Source organism: Triticum aestivum, chromosome 2A, assembly GCF_018294505.1.
Source record: "Triticum aestivum cultivar Chinese Spring chromosome 2A, IWGSC CS RefSeq v2.1, whole genome shotgun sequence".
Classification (NCBI taxonomy): Eukaryota; Viridiplantae; Streptophyta; class Magnoliopsida; order Poales; family Poaceae; genus Triticum; species Triticum aestivum.
Genome location: NC_057797.1, coordinates 378,708,997 through 378,726,927, shown reverse-complemented (window position 1 = coordinate 378,726,927; position 17,931 = coordinate 378,708,997). Strand labels below are relative to the sequence as shown.

Sequence of the window (17,931 nt, the reverse complement as noted above, 5' to 3'; positions counted from 1 at the left end):
GATGCAGACTGAAGTGACAATAACACTGACAGTTTAAAACACTTATTATCCCAACAATAACAACAATTCTAAGATTTGAACAGGGCACAAATACTAACAAAAATAATAGCAATTTGGAGCATACATAATATATAATATGTTGAATAGACCACAAGAGCTTAATTATCAGTTCCTCCCAAATTCTTCCACGCTACAGTCAGTCGTTTCAGAGATAGTGTTTAGTTTCTCTACAAATATCACATGGACAAAACCCAACGAATAGATATGAAGCCTTCCACTGAAAAGCACACACAAATAGATCCAAGTCGCGGCACCTTCGCTCTTCTTCTGGAGCATTCTTATGTAGAACTCCTGCTTTTTGAAACCATTCAAACCCAAAATTAGTTTGAGAGTGAAATACTTGGCAGTTTTATTTCCAGGAATGGAAACAATGAGAAAAACATACATAAACAGTAGGTAAATCAATCTCTATCCTCTGATCTATGTTAAAAGCATCCCTTTTTATTTTCTAGGGACAAGGCATCATAACAGTTTAGAAATAGACAATTACTACAACCACAAGAAAATCAGCCTAGCCTAGCTACAACACAAGCACTTGTCAACCTGTGTCGATACATCAAGCAATCGTTTGAAAAAAGGTTGTATTATTCAAGCAAAGTATTCCTATAACCAGTCAGTCTAATAGTTTGCAAAAGAACTTCATAAATATATTTAAAACAACTATCCATTTCAGAAGAAAATAATGTCTTTACAGCAGCAGCAGCAGCAACAACATGGACTAAATGGCTAGCAAGGAGTTTAGTAACATGCACTAATTGAAAAGAGGAGTACCTGAGTTATTCTATTTCAGCTCTCAGCCACATAAGGGCAGTCTCCGGTCTGGCACTCATGAAAATCTCTCGGTTCTCGGGGATCTTGAAGACTCGGAAAGCCTTGACTTCTTCTTCAAGTGTGATCTCCATTGTTTTCAGCAGAACAATGCAGTTTTTGATAGAGTACTCATCCACGACCCTTGGCTTATTCCTCTCATCGTCCACCTGCTTCGTCCTTATTTCCAAGTACTTCTCCATCATTGCAGCCACATCACCATTCGCCCCCCTCCTTCTCTTTGGTTCTTTCTCTTCTCCATTTCTTGAGGGTGCAGTAGCCAAATTTGGTTGAGTTTGCTCGGGCTCCACAACAATGTTTTCTTGCGCGTAAACCTCCTCAACATCTTCATCGATCTGCACCCTTTCTCCTCCAAGATTCTCACCATCAGCTGATGTTTCTCCTTGATTCTTGCCAGCTCCTCCAAGATTCTCGACATCTGATTGGGTTGAGCAATGTGATGACTCGATAGAGGTGAAGTTATATGTCCCTTCTGCAGTTTGGCCTACAAGTTAAAGTGACAATCAAATATAAGATTTCAAACTAGAAGAGTAAACAAACATAAAACAATGACATGAGTATATGAATGAAGTTGATAACTAACCATCATGCAATTCTCCCAAAGCTTCAAAAAGAGGGAAGCCTTTTGTCTTGAACTTTCCAGCTTTAGGGTGTGACTACATAGTTGACAAGAAAATGATATTAGAGCATGCAACAAGTAATGAAACTTTTAGGGAATAACAATGACATTCTTACTATGATGATGTTTTTCCAAAGTGGTGGATCCGCTAGAATCCTGCACTGCCGGTCGTCCCATGAAACGCCGCTTTGCTTCCTTATCTCTTTGATCATCTTGTATTCTCTTTTCAACTCTTTTTCCTTTTCTTGGATTTTCTTCTTCTCGTACCTAGCATAAGGATTCTTTTGGTGGAATTTCTTCACTATCGTATTCCATGCTTCTGAGCTCCATCCATTTTGACCCTTATGTTCAGGTGTATCATGCTCACGAAGCAAGTCCACAAGATCTTTCTCAAGGCTTGCATTCCACTGTGCTCTTCTTCTGCATTTCCACATTGTATGTTAATGTACCTTTTTCTATCTTAACTATTTTGGTTTTAAGCAAATAAAGTCCCGACAAGAGAAATAAAGTCACGGCTAGTTTATTACCTTTGGGAGACCCTCTCCTCCTCTTTGTCACACTGCTTGTAGGAGGTGATGCTCTATCCCTTTCGACAGCCTTTTTGAGGAGGCTCAACCTTGGTGACCCTCGAGCAGTCATCATAGTGACTTCTGAACAATATTCATGACATGAACAATAGAAAAAAACATAAACTTCTACACTATACTTATTACTACTACACTACAAATGACAAGTTATGCATGTCGATAATCAGCCCACATTTGATGAGTAATGGCATCTCTAAGGTTGTCGCCTTCATGGTTGATTTGATGATTTTGAGGAATATCACCATCAGGAAGATCAACAAAATTCATGACAGGTATATTGTTTGGTTGGTTATCTAACCAACGCTCATCTCCTTTTTCAGATCGGATGATGTTATGTAAGATTGCCGCCGTTGCTCGTAGCTTGACTTGGTTCTCTATTCGATGATGCGTGCCCACTTTTAGGATTGGGAACCGCTTCTTCAAGATTCCTAATCCCCGTTCGACGTGATTTCGTAACACGGCATGCCGGAGATTGAATAGCTCCCTGTGATTTTGGGGTCGACGGCGACCGCGTGCAAACTCCTTCAGATGGTACCGAACACCACGATACGGTGCCAAGAAGTAAGGTGTGTTGGCATAACCACCATCAACCAGATAAAACTTGCCCGGAGGTACATGAAACCCACTATTAAGTGCTGACCGGAGAACTTTAGCATCGGTAGCAGATCCCTCCCAGCCACAAGAAATGAAGGTGAAGTTCAGGTCGAAGTCGCACACGACCATAACATTATGGCTTAGGGTCCCTTTCCTATTTCTGAATGGTGCGGCTTTTTCTCCTAAAATTGTTATGGGAACATGTGTCCCATCAATTGCCCCAATGCAGTTCTGCAACGAAATACTATAACTTAGCACCTATAACATGAAGAGTAAGTAATCGATGTGGATCAAAGTTGGCGAAGCAAAAACCTGAAAATAAGGAAAGAATCTCGTGTCCGACTGAATCTTCGGATGCACTTGACTGGGATTTGGAGGCTTCAAAAAATGCTTGGAGAGAATAGGGATGATGTCAAAGAAATTCTTCATTTGCCAATGGAAAGTATCCCCGCTGTGACCAAACCGAACTTTAAGGTCTTCAAATGAAGAATTATGGGATAACATCCACAGAAATGATGCTAGTTTCTCTTCGACTTTAATTCTGGTATCTTTCACCAACTTCTCCCTTCGAAGATAATTAGCCAAAGATTTGAAGATACGCGGCTCCATCCTAAATGCTACACGACGGTTTTGACGTGCCCTTCGAGTAACTCCTTAACAAACATCTCGCCTGTTAGCGATGATGTATGACGCGGAATCCTCCGCTCCCTAAGAGCAACTCCATCGGTCTCTATCAAATGTAGTGCAGGGAAAACAAATAACATCATTTCGTCATCCTCCTCCTCCCTCTTCCTAACACGATCCCTCATTTCAGGATCCATTCCAAGTCTAAAGAAGAAAAATGTGGCTAGTTATTACTACTACACCAAAACAGTAAGAGTGCAAGTTGTACAAACAAACAGTTTACCAAAAAACAACTGCAGTAAGAGCTAAAATTCTTCAACAACTACAATGTCTAGTAATGTAAGATATTAACATAGCTCTCAGCTTACCAAAAAAACACTTTATAACACAGATCTATCGACCAAGCAATAATAACCAACAATACATGAATAAGGAGAAGATTAAAACAAGAGGATTAATCTACCTTGTCCTTCACGATGCTGCCCAATTCAGGGTCTTGTTGTAGCTGTGAGGCGGCGAAGCTAGCTTATATCTGGCATCATCAAAATATCTGGCATTGGAACATCATCTAACAAAAAGGACAACACTAGAAAAAGGACAACTGCAATGTGTACCAATGAAGAACAGATGATGATCACACACCATGAAGAGAACAATTATATAATCTACCAATGATCATACCCGAAGTATCTTTTGTTCGGACATAAAAAATCTTTGGAAGTATGTGCTCTGCTGCTAACAGAGATTAGGTTCACATACTACATTTTGGGACGAACATCATACTGTACTATCAGCAGCCAGCAACAAAAACAACATGCATTGTTGTTCCTCCAGATTAGATAGTCCTTCTTTATACCAAGAGATAGACTAACAATTATACTACTACTACAATAATTATGTCGAGAAAAATAAAACAAATCAAAATTACTAACACCAAATCGTACTGCTGACTCCATTTACTAACACAAAATTGTACTGCTGACTCCAGTACAAATTACTAACAACGGGAAGACAGATCTTGACGACCACATTCGGGAAGACAAATCATGAAATAACAATTGATGCTAGTTCCTAGGAAACCCAAGAAAAGTCTCGACCTTGACGACCACATTCAGGAAGACAGATCAATATTTGTCTAGGTTTTCATGGAGGGGGCAAATCAGTGCTGCTAGAGAGAAAGGTGTCGGGAGGGAGGGGGGAGGAGGGAGAGAGAGAACTAACCAAAGATCTCCTCACCTACAACAACCACTTCTCCGGAGCTAGGGTTCCGGCCGCAGGCCCGCGACAAGGGGGCGGCGGGGGAGATGGGACAATCAGAGGCTAGGGTTCCGGCGGGCTTCATGGCAGGTCGTCGAAGCAGGAGGGCACCCTCCTCCTCCGGGTAGGTTGCGCCGCCGCCGTCCACTCGTCCTCGCCGCCTCCTTGCCGCCGCTTCTGTCGCTCGGGAGAGATGAGACGAGCACCTCGCTCGGGGATTCCTTCCACGGGGTGCTAGTGGATGATTTTTCCGCGTAGGTTTGGAGAGGTTTGGGCCGGGGAAATACAACGCGGGGCTTAACCGAACGAGAAAAACTGGATGGGCCGGGTTTATTCCCCGGCGGGGGTAATCCCTGCGGACCCGCGTGGATTGGACCCAAAACCTTGCCGGGCTGGGCGTAACCGAACAAGGCCTTAAAGGGGTTGTCAATCCCTTCACGGTCAAGCACGAGAGTGAGATCTGATAGATATGATAAGATAATATTTTTGGTATTTTTATGATAAAGGGAAATAAAGATGTAAAGTAAAATAAAGGGCAATAGAAATAGCTAAGTCTTGGAAGATTAATATGATGGAAGATAGACCCGGGGGGCATAGGTTTCACTAGTGGCTTCTCTCAAGAGCATAAGCATTACGGTGGGTAAATGAATTACTGTCGAGCAGTTGATAGAATTGAGCATAGTTATGAGAATATCTAGGTATGACCATGTATATAGGCATCACGTCCGTGACAAGTAGACCGAAACGATTCTGCATCTACTACTATTACTCCACATATCGACCGCTATCCAGCATGCATCTGGAGTATTAAGTTCATAAGAATAGAGCAATGCTTTAAGTAAGATGACATGTTGTAGAGGGATAAACTCATGCAATATGATATAAAACCCGTCTTTTTATTCTCGATGGCAACGATACAGTACGTGTCGTTTCCCCTATTGTCACTGGGATCGAGCACCGCAAGATTGAACCCAAAGCTAAGCACTTCTCCCATGCAAGAAAGATCAATCTAGTAGGCCAAACCAAACTGATAATTCGAAGAGACTTGCAAAGATAACCAATCATACATAAATGAATTCAGAGGAGATTCAAATATTGTTCATAAATAAACTTGATCATAAACCCACAATTCATCGGATCTCGACAAACACACTGCAAAAGAAGATTACATCGAATAGATCTCCAAGAAGATCGAGGAGAACTTTGTATTGAGATCCAAAGAGAGAGAAGAAGCCATCTAGCTAATAACTATGGACCCGAAGTTCTGAGGTGAACTACTCACACATCATTGGAGAGGCAATGTTGTTGATGTAGAAGCCCTCCGTGATCAATGCCCCCTCCGGCGAAGTGCCGGAAAACGCTCCAAGAAGGGATCTCACGGGTACAGAAGGTTGTGGCGGTGGAAATAGGGTTTTGGCTCCGTATCTGATGTTTCCAGGGTATGTGGGTATATATAGGAGGAAGAAGTACGTCGGTGGAGCAACGAGGGGCCCATGAGGGTGGAGGGCGCACCTGGGGGAGGTGGGCGCCCCCTGCCTCGTGCCTTCCTCGTTGATTGCTTTACATAGACTCCAAGTCCTCTGGACCACGTTTGTTCCGAAAACCACGTTCCTGAAGGTTTCATTCAGTTTGGACTCCGTTTGATATCCTTTTCCTTCGAAACACTGAAATAGGCAAAAAACAACAATTTGGGCTAGGCCTCTGGTTAATAGGTTAGTCCCAAAAATAATATAAAAGTGTATAATAAAGCCCATTAAACATCCAAAACATAATATAATATAGCATGGAACAATCAAAAATTATAGATACGTTGGAGACGTATCAACCCACTCTTCATTCGTGAAGAGAGCCATCATAACATGCCTACACTTCCAACATACATTTTCCGAGAGAGAACCACCTCACCTGTGTTTAGGTCAAGATATTCCAATCCAACCACATAAATCTTGATCTCTAGCCTTCCCCAAGTTGCTTTCCACTCAAATCATCTTTCCACAAAATCCTATCCTACGAGAGAGAGTTGAGTGTTGGGGAGACTATCATTTGAAGCACAAGAGTAAGGAGTTCATCATCAACACACCATTTGTTACCTCTTGGAGAGTGGTGTCTCCTAGATTGGTTAGGTGTCACTTGGGAGCCTCCGTCAAGATTGTGGAGTTGAACCAAGGAATTTGTACGGGCAAGGAGATCGCCTACTTCGTGAAGATATACCCTAGTGAGGCAAGTCCTTCATGGGCGATGGCCATGGTGGGATAGACAAGGTTGCTTCTTCGTGGACCCTTCATGGGTGGAGCCCTACATGGACTCGCGCAACCGTTACCCTTCATGGGTTGAAGTCTCCATCAACATGGATGTACGATAGCACCACCTATCGGAACCACGCCAGAAATCTCCGTGTCTCCAATTGTGTTTGCACACTCCAATCCCATCCCTTTACATTCTTGCAACTTGCATGACTTACTTTCCGCTACTCATATACTCTTGTCATGCTTGCTTGATAAGTATTGTGAATGTTCAAACTTGTGCCAAAACTCCACTTCAACTTAAAGAAAATAAAAACTGCAACTTTTCTTGCCAAGAGTCTATTCACCCCCCTCTAGACACCTCTTCTCGATGCTACAATTGGTATCAGAGCATTGGTCTCCATTTCTTTGGTTTAAACACCTTTGAAGGAAGATGGATGAGTCTATGTTGGGGAGTCTTAGACGTAGAGTGCCTATTCTTGATGGAGAGTATTTTCATGAGTGGAAAAAATGAGATGCTTGAGATCTTCAATGAATATCATTTGACCAAGTACATTACTACTCCTTGTGCTCGCATTGTTGATCCTTTGCATCCTACCCTTGATGAGTCTATTGACATGATCCGTAATCTTATAATGGTCAATTTAATCACTAGAGGTTTTGCCCAGAAACTTGCTTGCTAGCTTGCCTACTTTTGATTGTGCCTGCACCTTATGGAGATTTCTTGAGGAACGATTCCCAAATTATTCCTTGAAAATTCTAGATGAGATTCTTCATAAGTCTATTGCCTTGAGTAAGATGAGTTCTAGTGATTCCAAGGTTGGTGATTGCTTATTTGAGCTTACTAATCTTACGAGTGCAAAAGGAGATGTTGGAATCATTAGCAATATCATTTCCGAAGTCATTAGAATCCATAGAGATGAACATTGTTACGGTCATACTTCTAATGAATTACCCTCTCTAGGAGTTGATCCATCACATGAGATGTTGAACATGGATACTATGATGAGGATGATGATAGTGACTATGATCTTGATGATGCGGTGAGACAGTTTGGTCTTATGGCTAATCTTCGCGGCTACATGGCTGGAGGAAAGGAATGGGTCCTTGATAGTGGATGTACTGATCATATGACCGGAGACAAAGATATGTTTCGTGAGCTTGCTGAAAACAACGGCCCTCGAAAGTATGTCACTTTCGGTGATAACTCAAAGGGTAAGGTGGCCATCTCACAGGATAGCTCCATACAAAGTGTTATGCTCGTTGAATCTCTTGGCTACAATTTACTTTTCGTATCTAGACTTGCTGACTTTGGTTTCAATGTCCTATTTACTGAAGTAGATTGCCAAGTATTTCGTAGAGATAACCATAAAATGGTCTTTACCGGTATACATAGAGGTGATATTTACATTGTTGATTTCACTAAAAAGGCTCAAGCTAGAACTTGCTTAATTGCTAACTCTTCTAAAGGCTGGTTGTGACATAGAAGGCTAGGTCATGTGGGCATGCAAAATCTTGATAAGCTTATTAAAGGTGATCATATCCGTGGAGTAAAAGATGTTATATTTGACAAGGATAGACTTTGTAGTGCTTGTCAATCAGGAAAACAAGTTGGAGGAAGTCACCCTGCGAAGAACATTATGACCATGAGAAGACCGCTCGAGCTACTTCATATGGATCGTTTTGGTCCCAATGCCTATAAAAGTCTCGGTGATAACTCATTTGGTCTGGTTATAGTTGATGATTTTTCAAGATTTACGTGGGTGTTCTTTCTTGATGATAAATCGCAGGTCCAAAAGATCTTCAAGAACTTTGCTAGGAAGGCCCAAAATCAATTTGAAGTGAAGCTCAAGAATGGTCGCAGCGACAACGGAACGGAGTTCAAGAACGCAAATGTGGATACCTTTCTTGACGAAGAAGGGATCTCACATGAGTTCTCGGCTACGTACATGCCTCAACAAAATGGAGTTGTTGAGAGGAAGAACCGAACTCTTATTGAGATGGCTAGAACGATGCTTGATGAGTACAAGACTCCAAAACACTTTTGGGCAGAAGCGGTTGAGACAGCTTGTCATGCAACAAATTTCTTGTATCTTCACAAGCTACTCGGCAAGACGGCATGTGAGCTCCTCACCAGTAACAAACCCCAAGTTGGATACTTTCGAGTATTCGGCTCAAAGTGCTACATTCTTGATAAGCATCGTCGTTCTAAATTTGCTCCTAAATCTCATGAAGATTTCCTACTTGGTTATGGCTCAAACTCTCATACTTACTGGGTCTACAACAATTTCACCCGAAAGGTTGAAGAGACAGTAGATGTGAAGTTTGATGAATCTAACGGCTCGCAAGTAGAGCAATTGCCAATTGATGTAGGAGACAAAGACCCTTCGGAAGCAATTTAAGACTAATCTATTGGCAAGATTCATCCAACGGAGGTGAAGAAGAGTACCTCGTCCGTCCAAGTGGAAGCTTCCACCTCACGACAAGGTGAACCAAGAGTTGACTTGGAATCATCCATGAGTGGGACACACCAAGACGAAGAAAACGAGGACGTACACCAAGATGAACCTCATTAACCTCCTTCTCCACCATGACAAGAGAACGGCAACGTCAACAATGAAGAAGGCCAAGAAGAAGAAGAACAAGATGAAGAATATGTTCCACCCCGACCCAAGCAAAAGCTTCCACGAGTTCGAGCAAGAGTCGCCAAAGACCATCCCGTCGAGCAAATCTACAATGATATCCAAACCGGGAGAATCACTCGCTCTAAAACTCATTTGGCTAACTTTTATGAACATTATTCATTCATCTCTAGCATTGAACCTATGAAGGTTGAAGAAGCATTGGAAAATCCGGATTGGATAAATGCCATGCATGAAGAGCTACACAACTTTGAGATAAATCAAGTGTGGACATTGGTCGAGAAGCCCGATAACAACCACAACATCATCGGTACCAAATGAGTGTTTCGCAACAAGCAAGACGAAGATGGTCAAGTCGTCCGCAAAAAAGCTCGTCTAGTCGCCCAAGGCTACACTCAAGTCGAAGGTATGGACTACGATGAGACATATGCCCCCGTTGCTAGACTTGAGTCCATCCGCATCTTACTTGCCTATGCTAATCACCATGATATCACTTTATACCAAATGGACATTAAAAGTGCTTTTCTAAATAGTGAAATTGAGGAGGAAGTTTATGTTAAACAACCTCCCGGCTTTGTCAATCCTAAGAAACCCGATCATGTTCACGAACTTCACAAAGCCCTTTATGGTCTTAAACAAGCTCCTAGAGCGTGGTATAAATGCTTGACCAAGTTCCTTATTGAAAAGGGCTTTGAAATTGGAAAAATAGATTCTACTCTTTTTACTAAAAGGGTCAATGGTGAGTTACTTGTATGCCAAATTTATGTTGATGATATCATATTTGGCTCAACTAACCCTCATTTTAGTGAGAAGTTTGGAAAGCTAATGTCAGAGAAGTTTGAGATGTCTATGATGAGTGAACTCAAGTTCTTTCCTGGTTTGCAAATCAAGCAAACTAAGGAAGGCACCTTTGTCTCTCAAACAAAGTACACCAAGTACTTATTCAAGAAGTTCAACATGCAAGAAAGCAAAGGTATGAAAACTCCCATGCCTACTAGTGGACATCTTGACTTGACTAAGGACGGTGAACCGGTTGGTCAAAAAGTTTACCGCTCTATGATCGGTTCATTGTTATATCTATGTGCCTCTCGTCCCGATAATATGCTAAGTGTGTGCATGTTTGCACAATATCAAGCGGACCCCAAAGAATGTCATCTTAAGGATGTGAAAAGGATAGTGAGATACTTAATACATACACCAAATTTTGGCATTTGGTATCCTAAGAGGTCGTCTTTTGATCTTGTTGGCTATTCCGACTCGGAGTATGCCGGAGACAAAGTTGATAGAAAGTCCACTTCGGGTACTTGTCAATTTCTTGGTATATCCCTTGTGTCTTGGTCTTCCAAGAAACAAAACTCGGTATCCTTATCCACCGCCGAAGCGGAATACATTGCCGCCGGTTCATGTTGTGCTCAATTACTTTGGATGACCCAAACTCTTAAAGATTATGGGATCAATGTGAAACATGTTCCATTGCTTTGTGACAATGAGAGGGCTATTAAGATTTCTCACAATCCCATGCAACATTCTCGAACTAAGAATATTGAAGTTTGTCACCATTTCATTCGAGATCATGTTGCTAAAAGGGACATTGATCTTAAACATGATTGTACCGATAAGCAATTGGCGGATATATTCACTAAACCGCTTGATGAGAAAGTCTTTTGTTGTTTGAGAGGTGAATTGAACATCATTGATGCTTCAAACTTGGAGTAGGAACTCCATTTGGATACATGCAAGGCATGAATCTATGACAAATCCTTGATATTTCTCTTATGATGATATTCATATGTCTTGGATATATTTGCACCCTTGCATGTTATCTAACCCTTGTAGATACTTGGATGAATCTAAATCTATGAGACAGCAACCCACTCACATCTTGAGCGATCTCTACATCACCAAGTCTCTACAATATGGTGGTTGATGACAAGGAAGCACGAAACCCTTCAACATATCCTTTGACAATTTATATGTATCAAACTTCATGATTGTCATTTTGGATACACAAGTGCTCCTTCTTGCAAAACTAACCCATGTAGGTAGATGAACTCAACTCCAAGTGGTGCTCCCAACCATTCTTGTGCTACATCAACCTTGAGCACCCAACAGAAGTTCAACTACATGATCAAGATCAACACCACCACCCAAGGTGTGTCATTCCATCTTACAGAAGCTTTACCTCAAGAAATAGGTCAAAGCAACTCAACAAGATGGGAATACATCAAATGCTTAAACGAAAAATGGCAACCCCATTTTGAGCTTAAACGATGAGTATGACTTACGATCAAGTGTTCTTACTTGACTCCTCAGTCAATATACTCTAACATAGGTGACTTTGTCACAACCCAATTCTAGATGAAGTTCTCTAGTGTTTCCTTGAGTTTTTGCAAACTTCATCTGGATTTTCTTTTCTTTGTTTTGTTCTGCATTCCTTGCATCCGATTCCTTGCAAATCCTTGTGAGATCTTTCTTGTCTAGTGAGCTGAGGTGACAAGTGTTTTCTCTGTGATAAACTCGGTCACACCGGTTTGTTGTATTCGGTCCAACTGAACTCTTTCGGTGCAACCGGAACACACCACTCGGTGCAACCGATTTCACTGCAGGAAAGACAATGTGTCACTTGTTCCTGCATTATTTGTACTCCAGCTCCACTCAATGATTCTTGTCCTCTACCAGCATCACATTTGACTTGCTGCTTTGCTTTGTGACTCAAGGACCGAACCCATTTGTAACAAACATCTAGAAGAGCCCTTCTTGGAAATTGATGTCAAAGGGGGAGAGAGAGATCACATCAAAGCTTAATCATTTCTATAGGGGGAGAGAGAATACTCAGGGGGAGAGAGTTCCTCAATGAGAAAGAAGTATCACATCAAAGACCCCGGATGCTTGTTGTTCAAGAGGAGAGAAGTTACATGTCTTTAAGAGGGGAAAGACATGTTCATATTTGATTGTTTGCATTTTATCTTTTTTCTTTCGTTGCTCTGATTTTCTGTTCCCTATCTTCTCCCAGTATCCCAAGCAAGATTCAGGGGGAGCAAGACATCTAAGGGAAGGAAATACTTGAATTCATTGCATATCTTTACCTTTGGGGACATGTCTATATCCAATAGAGTACTCAGTACTCACTCTCTACATGTCATCCCAGTCTTGGTACTCTTGTGGTTTCTTTGCTTACTCTGGCTAGTAGATGTATCTGTGTTATCTAACCTTGTTTACTCGGGTTCATTTCTCCTAAGCCAACTCAAGACCACAAGGTAAGTATATGCATCACACTCATGTGCATGAGGACTTCTTGCTGATGCACATATTGTTTGCAAGAAAGACTCATGAGCATGTAGGTACATTCCCTGTATTTACATCTTTTGCTCTGATGCATATAGCCAAGATACATGTAACACATTGCTTACTCTGTCATGCTATGCATTCACATGTTCTTATATTCCATATTTACATGATTGCATACATATAGGGGGAGCCTATGCCTGTTACATGTCTTTCAAAAGCCTTACTTGCTATTCTCTATATCTTTATCTAAAGCTTTGATGTATGTCGTCATCAATTACCAAAAGGGGGAGATTGAAAGCACAAGTGCTCCCCGGGTGATTTTGGTAATTAATGTCAACATATCTCTTGTTGGACTAATACTTTCATCTAGCATATTTTAGATAAGTCCAACAGTGGAGTGGCATGGACTAGAGGATGTGGGACCCCTTCAAGATGATGAAAACAAATGATTGGCCCAAGCTCAAAGCTCAGGATTCTACATTTTTCATTTTAGTGATCCAAGATCACATCGAGTCCATAGGAACGCCAACACTATTAAGAGGGGACGAGGTGTTGCTTAATGAGGTTCTTGCTCAAAGTGCCTAGTTATATGCTCCACAACCCTCAACCACTTTCTCATATCCAAATATATCCCAAACCAAAAGTCAAACTCGGCCCCACCGATTTGATCTATCTAGAGCCACCAAGTTCTCTTGACAAAGCCACTGCCACAAACCCTAATCAATTCGGTCTCACCGATGGGATCTCGGTCTCACCGAGATGGGCTTGCAAACTCTCTGTTGCCTATTGCATTAATTTCGGTCTCACCAAAACATGACATCGGTCCCACCAAGTTTGCTTGGCCAACTCTCTGTTTAGCTTATTACCAAAATTGGTCCCACCGAATTTGTGTAATAGGTCCAACCGAGATGAGGCTTTACCCTAACCCCAGAACATCGGTCCCACCAAGTTGATCAAGTCGGTCCCACCGAAAATCCTAACGGTCACTGAGGGAGTCCGGGATTAGGGGTCTCCGGACAGCTGGATTATATCCTTTGGCCGGACTGTTGGACTATGAAGATACAAGATTGAAGACTTCGTCTCGTGTTCGTATGGGACTCTACTTGGCGTGGAAGGCAAGCTAGGTAGTACGGATATGGATATCTCATCCTTTGTAACCGACCTTGTGTAACCCTAGCCCCCTCCGGTGTCTATATAAACCGGAGGGTTTTAGTCCGTAGGACACAATAACATACAATCGTACCATAGGCTAGCTTCTACGGTTTAGCCTCTTTGATCTTGTGGTAGATCTACTCTTGTACTACCCATATCATCAGTATTAATCAAGCAAGACGTAGGGTTTTACCTCCATCAAGAGGGCCCGAACCTGGGTAAAACATCATGTCCCCTGCCTCCTGTTACCATCCGCCTTAGACGCATAGTTCAGGAACCCCTACCTGAGATTCGCCGGTTTTGACACCGACATTGGTGCTTTCATTGAGACAATGTTCAGGAGATCGCACCGACAGCCGCTCCGACCCTCAATTCGGAGCCTATTGCGGCATCCATGGACGGGTGGATGGACCCCGCCATGGAGGCCTTACCCTCAGCGGCGATCGAGCCGAATATCGACCTTACCCTTCACGAGAGCCGTGTTGCAAAACTGCCGGATCCTTCCCCGGCCACGGACTCCGAACCGCCTGCGCCCGTGCCTATCAAATCCGACTGGGCGCCAATCATGGAGTTCACCTCCGTAGATATCTTTCAGCACTCGCCCTTCGGCGACATACTAAATTCATTAAAGTCTCTCTCCTTGTCAGGAGAGTCCTGGCCGAACTATGTCCGACAGGATTGGGATGCAGATGACGAAGAAATTCACCGCCCACCCACCACCCACTTAATAGCCACCGTCGATGACTTAACTGACATGCTCGACTTTGACTCCGAAGACATCGATGGTATGGACGATGATGCAGGAGGCGAACAGGAACCACTGCCCACAGGGTACTGGACGCCCACTTCATCACATGATGTATACATGGTGGACACACCAAAAGAAGAAGACGACGAGGAACGGAAGGATGCAACATAGGGTTGTCCCCTCGGGAAGCAGTCAAAGCGGCGGCGTAAGCGCCGCCCCAAATCCTGCCTCGGTAGAAACAACGATCATATAGACCTAGCCTTAGAGCAGGGTGAACAATCGCCGGACCACGGCAACACGGAGAATCAAACCGAACAACCCGACTCTGTCAAAGATAATAGTCCGGACGACATCACACCGGATGGACACCCGGAGCAACAGAATGCCCGTCAAAGGCTTGTTGCCACCGCGAGGAGTCTAAAAAAAGCAGAAGCAAAGGCTCAAGGCTACACAAGACACACTCAGAATCAGATGGAGTAAAGTACTCAACACAGCAGCGAAGTACGGCGGTAATCGCCCCACCAAGAGCTACCCGAAGCAGAAGTTGCTACCTGAATTCGATGAGGAGGCCTTAGATCCCCCGCAACCAAAAATTAAAATGGCCATCTGGCCGGATAGATGACCTCACGGCCAACATAGAGCGGCAAACAACATCGCACATAAGCCAATACACAATCCACGCGAGGGCTCGCATCAAAAGGACAGCGCAACCAGATCCATCTATGGACCACGCAAGCGCGCTCCAGCATATGATGCAACACAACAAACATCCGAACATCAGGGTACACCCAGATACAGGGGTGCCGCACACCCCCTATGTTTCACTGACGAGGTGCTGGACCATGAATTTCTAGAAGGATTCAAACCCGTAAACATAGAGGCATATGACGGAACAACAGACCCTGGGGTCTGGAGTGAGGACTATATCCTCCATATCCATATGGCTCGAGGAGATGATCTCCATGCCATCAAGTACTCACGCCTCAAGCTCACAGGGCCAGCTCAGCACTGGCTCAAAAGCCTCCCCGAAAGCTCCATTGGAAGCTGGGAAGAGCTCGAAGACGCTTTTCGGGCAAATTTTCAAGGGACTTATGTCCGACCTCCGGATGCGGACGATTTAAGTCATATAACTCAACAGCCCAGAGAGTCAGCCCGAAAGCTTTGGAACAGGTTTCTTACTAAAAAGATCCAAATAGTCGACTGTCCGGACGCCGAAGCCTTGGCAGCTTTTAAACACAGCGTCCGAGACGAATGGCTTGCCAGACACCTTGACCAAGAAAAGCCGAGAACAATGGCAGCATTAACAAGCCTCATGACCCGCTTTTGCGCGGGCGAGGACAGCTGGCTAGCCCGATGCAGCACCAGCGACCCAAGTACATCTGAAGTTAGAGATGGAAACGAGAAATCACGACACAGAAAAAATAATAAGCGCCGGAATAAAGAAGACAACCCGAAGAGCATGGCGGTAAACGCCGGATTCAAAAGCTCTCGGCCAGGTCAGCAAAAGCCGCCCTCTAAAGGCTCTAGAGATGAACTGTCCAGCCTAAACAAAAGTCTGGACCAAATATGTCAGATCCATAGCACCCCTGATAAACCTGCAAATCATACCCACAGAGAATGTTGGGTCTTCAAGTAGTCCGGCAAGCTCAATGCCGTACACAAGGGGGAGGATACACCAAGCAAAGACGAGGATGAGCCTCTCAAGCAAGACACCGGGGAACAAAAGAAATTTCCACCAGAAGTCAAAACAGTACATGTGTTACACGTGATCAAGGGGAGAAACAAAGCGGCACTCCCAGAGAAATATGCCCAAGGGCCTATCACCGCGGAGTCCTACCACTGGCCATCCTGACCGATCGCTTTCGACCATCGGGATTACTCTGCAAGTATCCGGCGTGCAGGATGGGCTGCCTTGGTATTAGATCCAACAATTTATGGATACCACTTCACACGGGTCCTGATGGACGATGGCAGCAGTCTAAACCTGATATATCAGGATACAATCCGCAAAATGGGGATAGACCCAACGAAAATTTGCCACAGCAATACTACCTTTAAAGGAGTAACGCCAGGCCCAGGGGCTCATGTAACACCCTGGATGTAAGTTTCCCAATTTGTACTCCACTCTTGCCGTTTCCGGCGTTAAGTTAATTTATTTGATCGGGTTTGGGTTTTGTCTCCGTGTGTTGTTGTCGTTGTCATGCATCTCATATCATGTCATCATGTGCATTGCATCTGCATACGTGTTCGTCTCATGCATTCGAGCATTTTTCCCGTTGTCCATTTTGCATTCCGGCGCTTCGTTCTCCTCCGGTGGTCATTTCTAGCTTTCTTTTGTGTGTGGGGATTAAATATTTCCGGATTGGACCGAGACTTAGACGAATTTCACCTAGGTTTACTACCGGTAGACCGCCTGTCAAGTTTCGTACCATTTGGACTTCGTTTGATACTCCAACGGTTAACCGAGGGACCGAAAAGGCCTCGTGTGTGTTGCAGCCCAACACCCCTCCAATTTGGCCCAAAACCCACCTAACTCTGCTCCATCATCTAGAGCGTTAGATCACGATAGCGTGGCCGAAAACCGCACCTCATTTGGACTCTCCTAGCTCCCTCTACCTATAAAACTAGCCCCTCCTCCAAAATTTCGGATCCCCCTCGTCTAAAAACCCTAAAATCCACCTCGCGCTGCGCCGGACGTGTCCGTTCCGGCCGGACACGCCGCCGCCGCCGCCCGCAGCCAGTGGCAGAGTGCCACGTGGCCGCCGCCGCGCCTCAGCCGTCGCAGCCCGCTCGGGCCCGGGGCAGGCCCTCTCGGCCCAGCCGCCCCGCGAGCCGCCCGCGCCCTTCCTCCTCCCCGAGCGCCGCCCGCGCCGCCGCGCTCGCCTTCATCGCCGGGACCCCACCGCCGCCTCGCCTACCGCCTCCTCCGAGCCGCCGCCCCGCTCGGGCTCGTCGCCGGCCACCGCGGCTGACCCGAGCCGCCGCCGCCGCCCCGGTCGCGCACCACCGCCGCCGCCAAGTCGTCGCCCCTCGCCACCTCCTCCCTCACCTGCCGGCGAGCCCGCCAAGTCCGGCCGCCTCCTCCGTCGAACCTCAAATGGCGCGCCCCAGTGAACAGTATTTGCGCGAGATCTAGATCCGGTGAACAGTGAAACCCTAGGTGAAATTCGTCTAAGTCCCAAAAATTCCAGATCCATTTGCTCATGTTCGTGGCCCCGTAACTTTGCATCCGTAGCTTCGATTCATGCATATAGCATATCAAAATGTTCATCTCAGAGGGTACATCATT

The 17,931-nt window shown here is 44.5% G+C and overlaps 1 protein-coding gene across 1 annotated transcript; it reads right to left on the bottom strand.

Moving 5' to 3' along the window:
* Positions 1 to 836: 836 nt before the first annotated feature.
* On the bottom strand, positions 837 to 1,917 carry LOC123191676 (uncharacterized). The gene is made up of 3 exons (XM_044604327.1): positions 1,624 to 1,917; positions 1,472 to 1,544; positions 837 to 1,372 (listed from the first exon to the last, which is right to left on the bottom strand). The coding sequence occupies exons 1-3, from the start codon at positions 1,717 to 1,719 to the stop codon at positions 837 to 839; spliced, it is 705 nt and encodes a 234-aa protein (XP_044460262.1). The 5' UTR covers positions 1,720 to 1,917.
* Positions 1,918 to 17,931: the final 16,014 nt, after the last annotated feature.

Excerpts from the sequence above, each read along its gene's own strand:
- LOC123191676 (XM_044604327.1), bottom strand. The coding sequence starts at position 1,719 with ATGATCAAAGAGATAAGGAAGCAAAGCGGCGTTTCATGGGACGACCGG. Across the intron at positions 1,545-1,623 it reads TTTGGAAAAACATCATCATA|TCACACCCTAAAGCTGGAAA; the intron begins GTAAGAATGTCA and ends TCAACTATGTAG. Across the intron at positions 1,373-1,471 it reads TTTGGGAGAATTGCATGATG|GCCAAACTGCAGAAGGGACA; the intron begins GTTAGTTATCAA and ends TTTAACTTGTAG.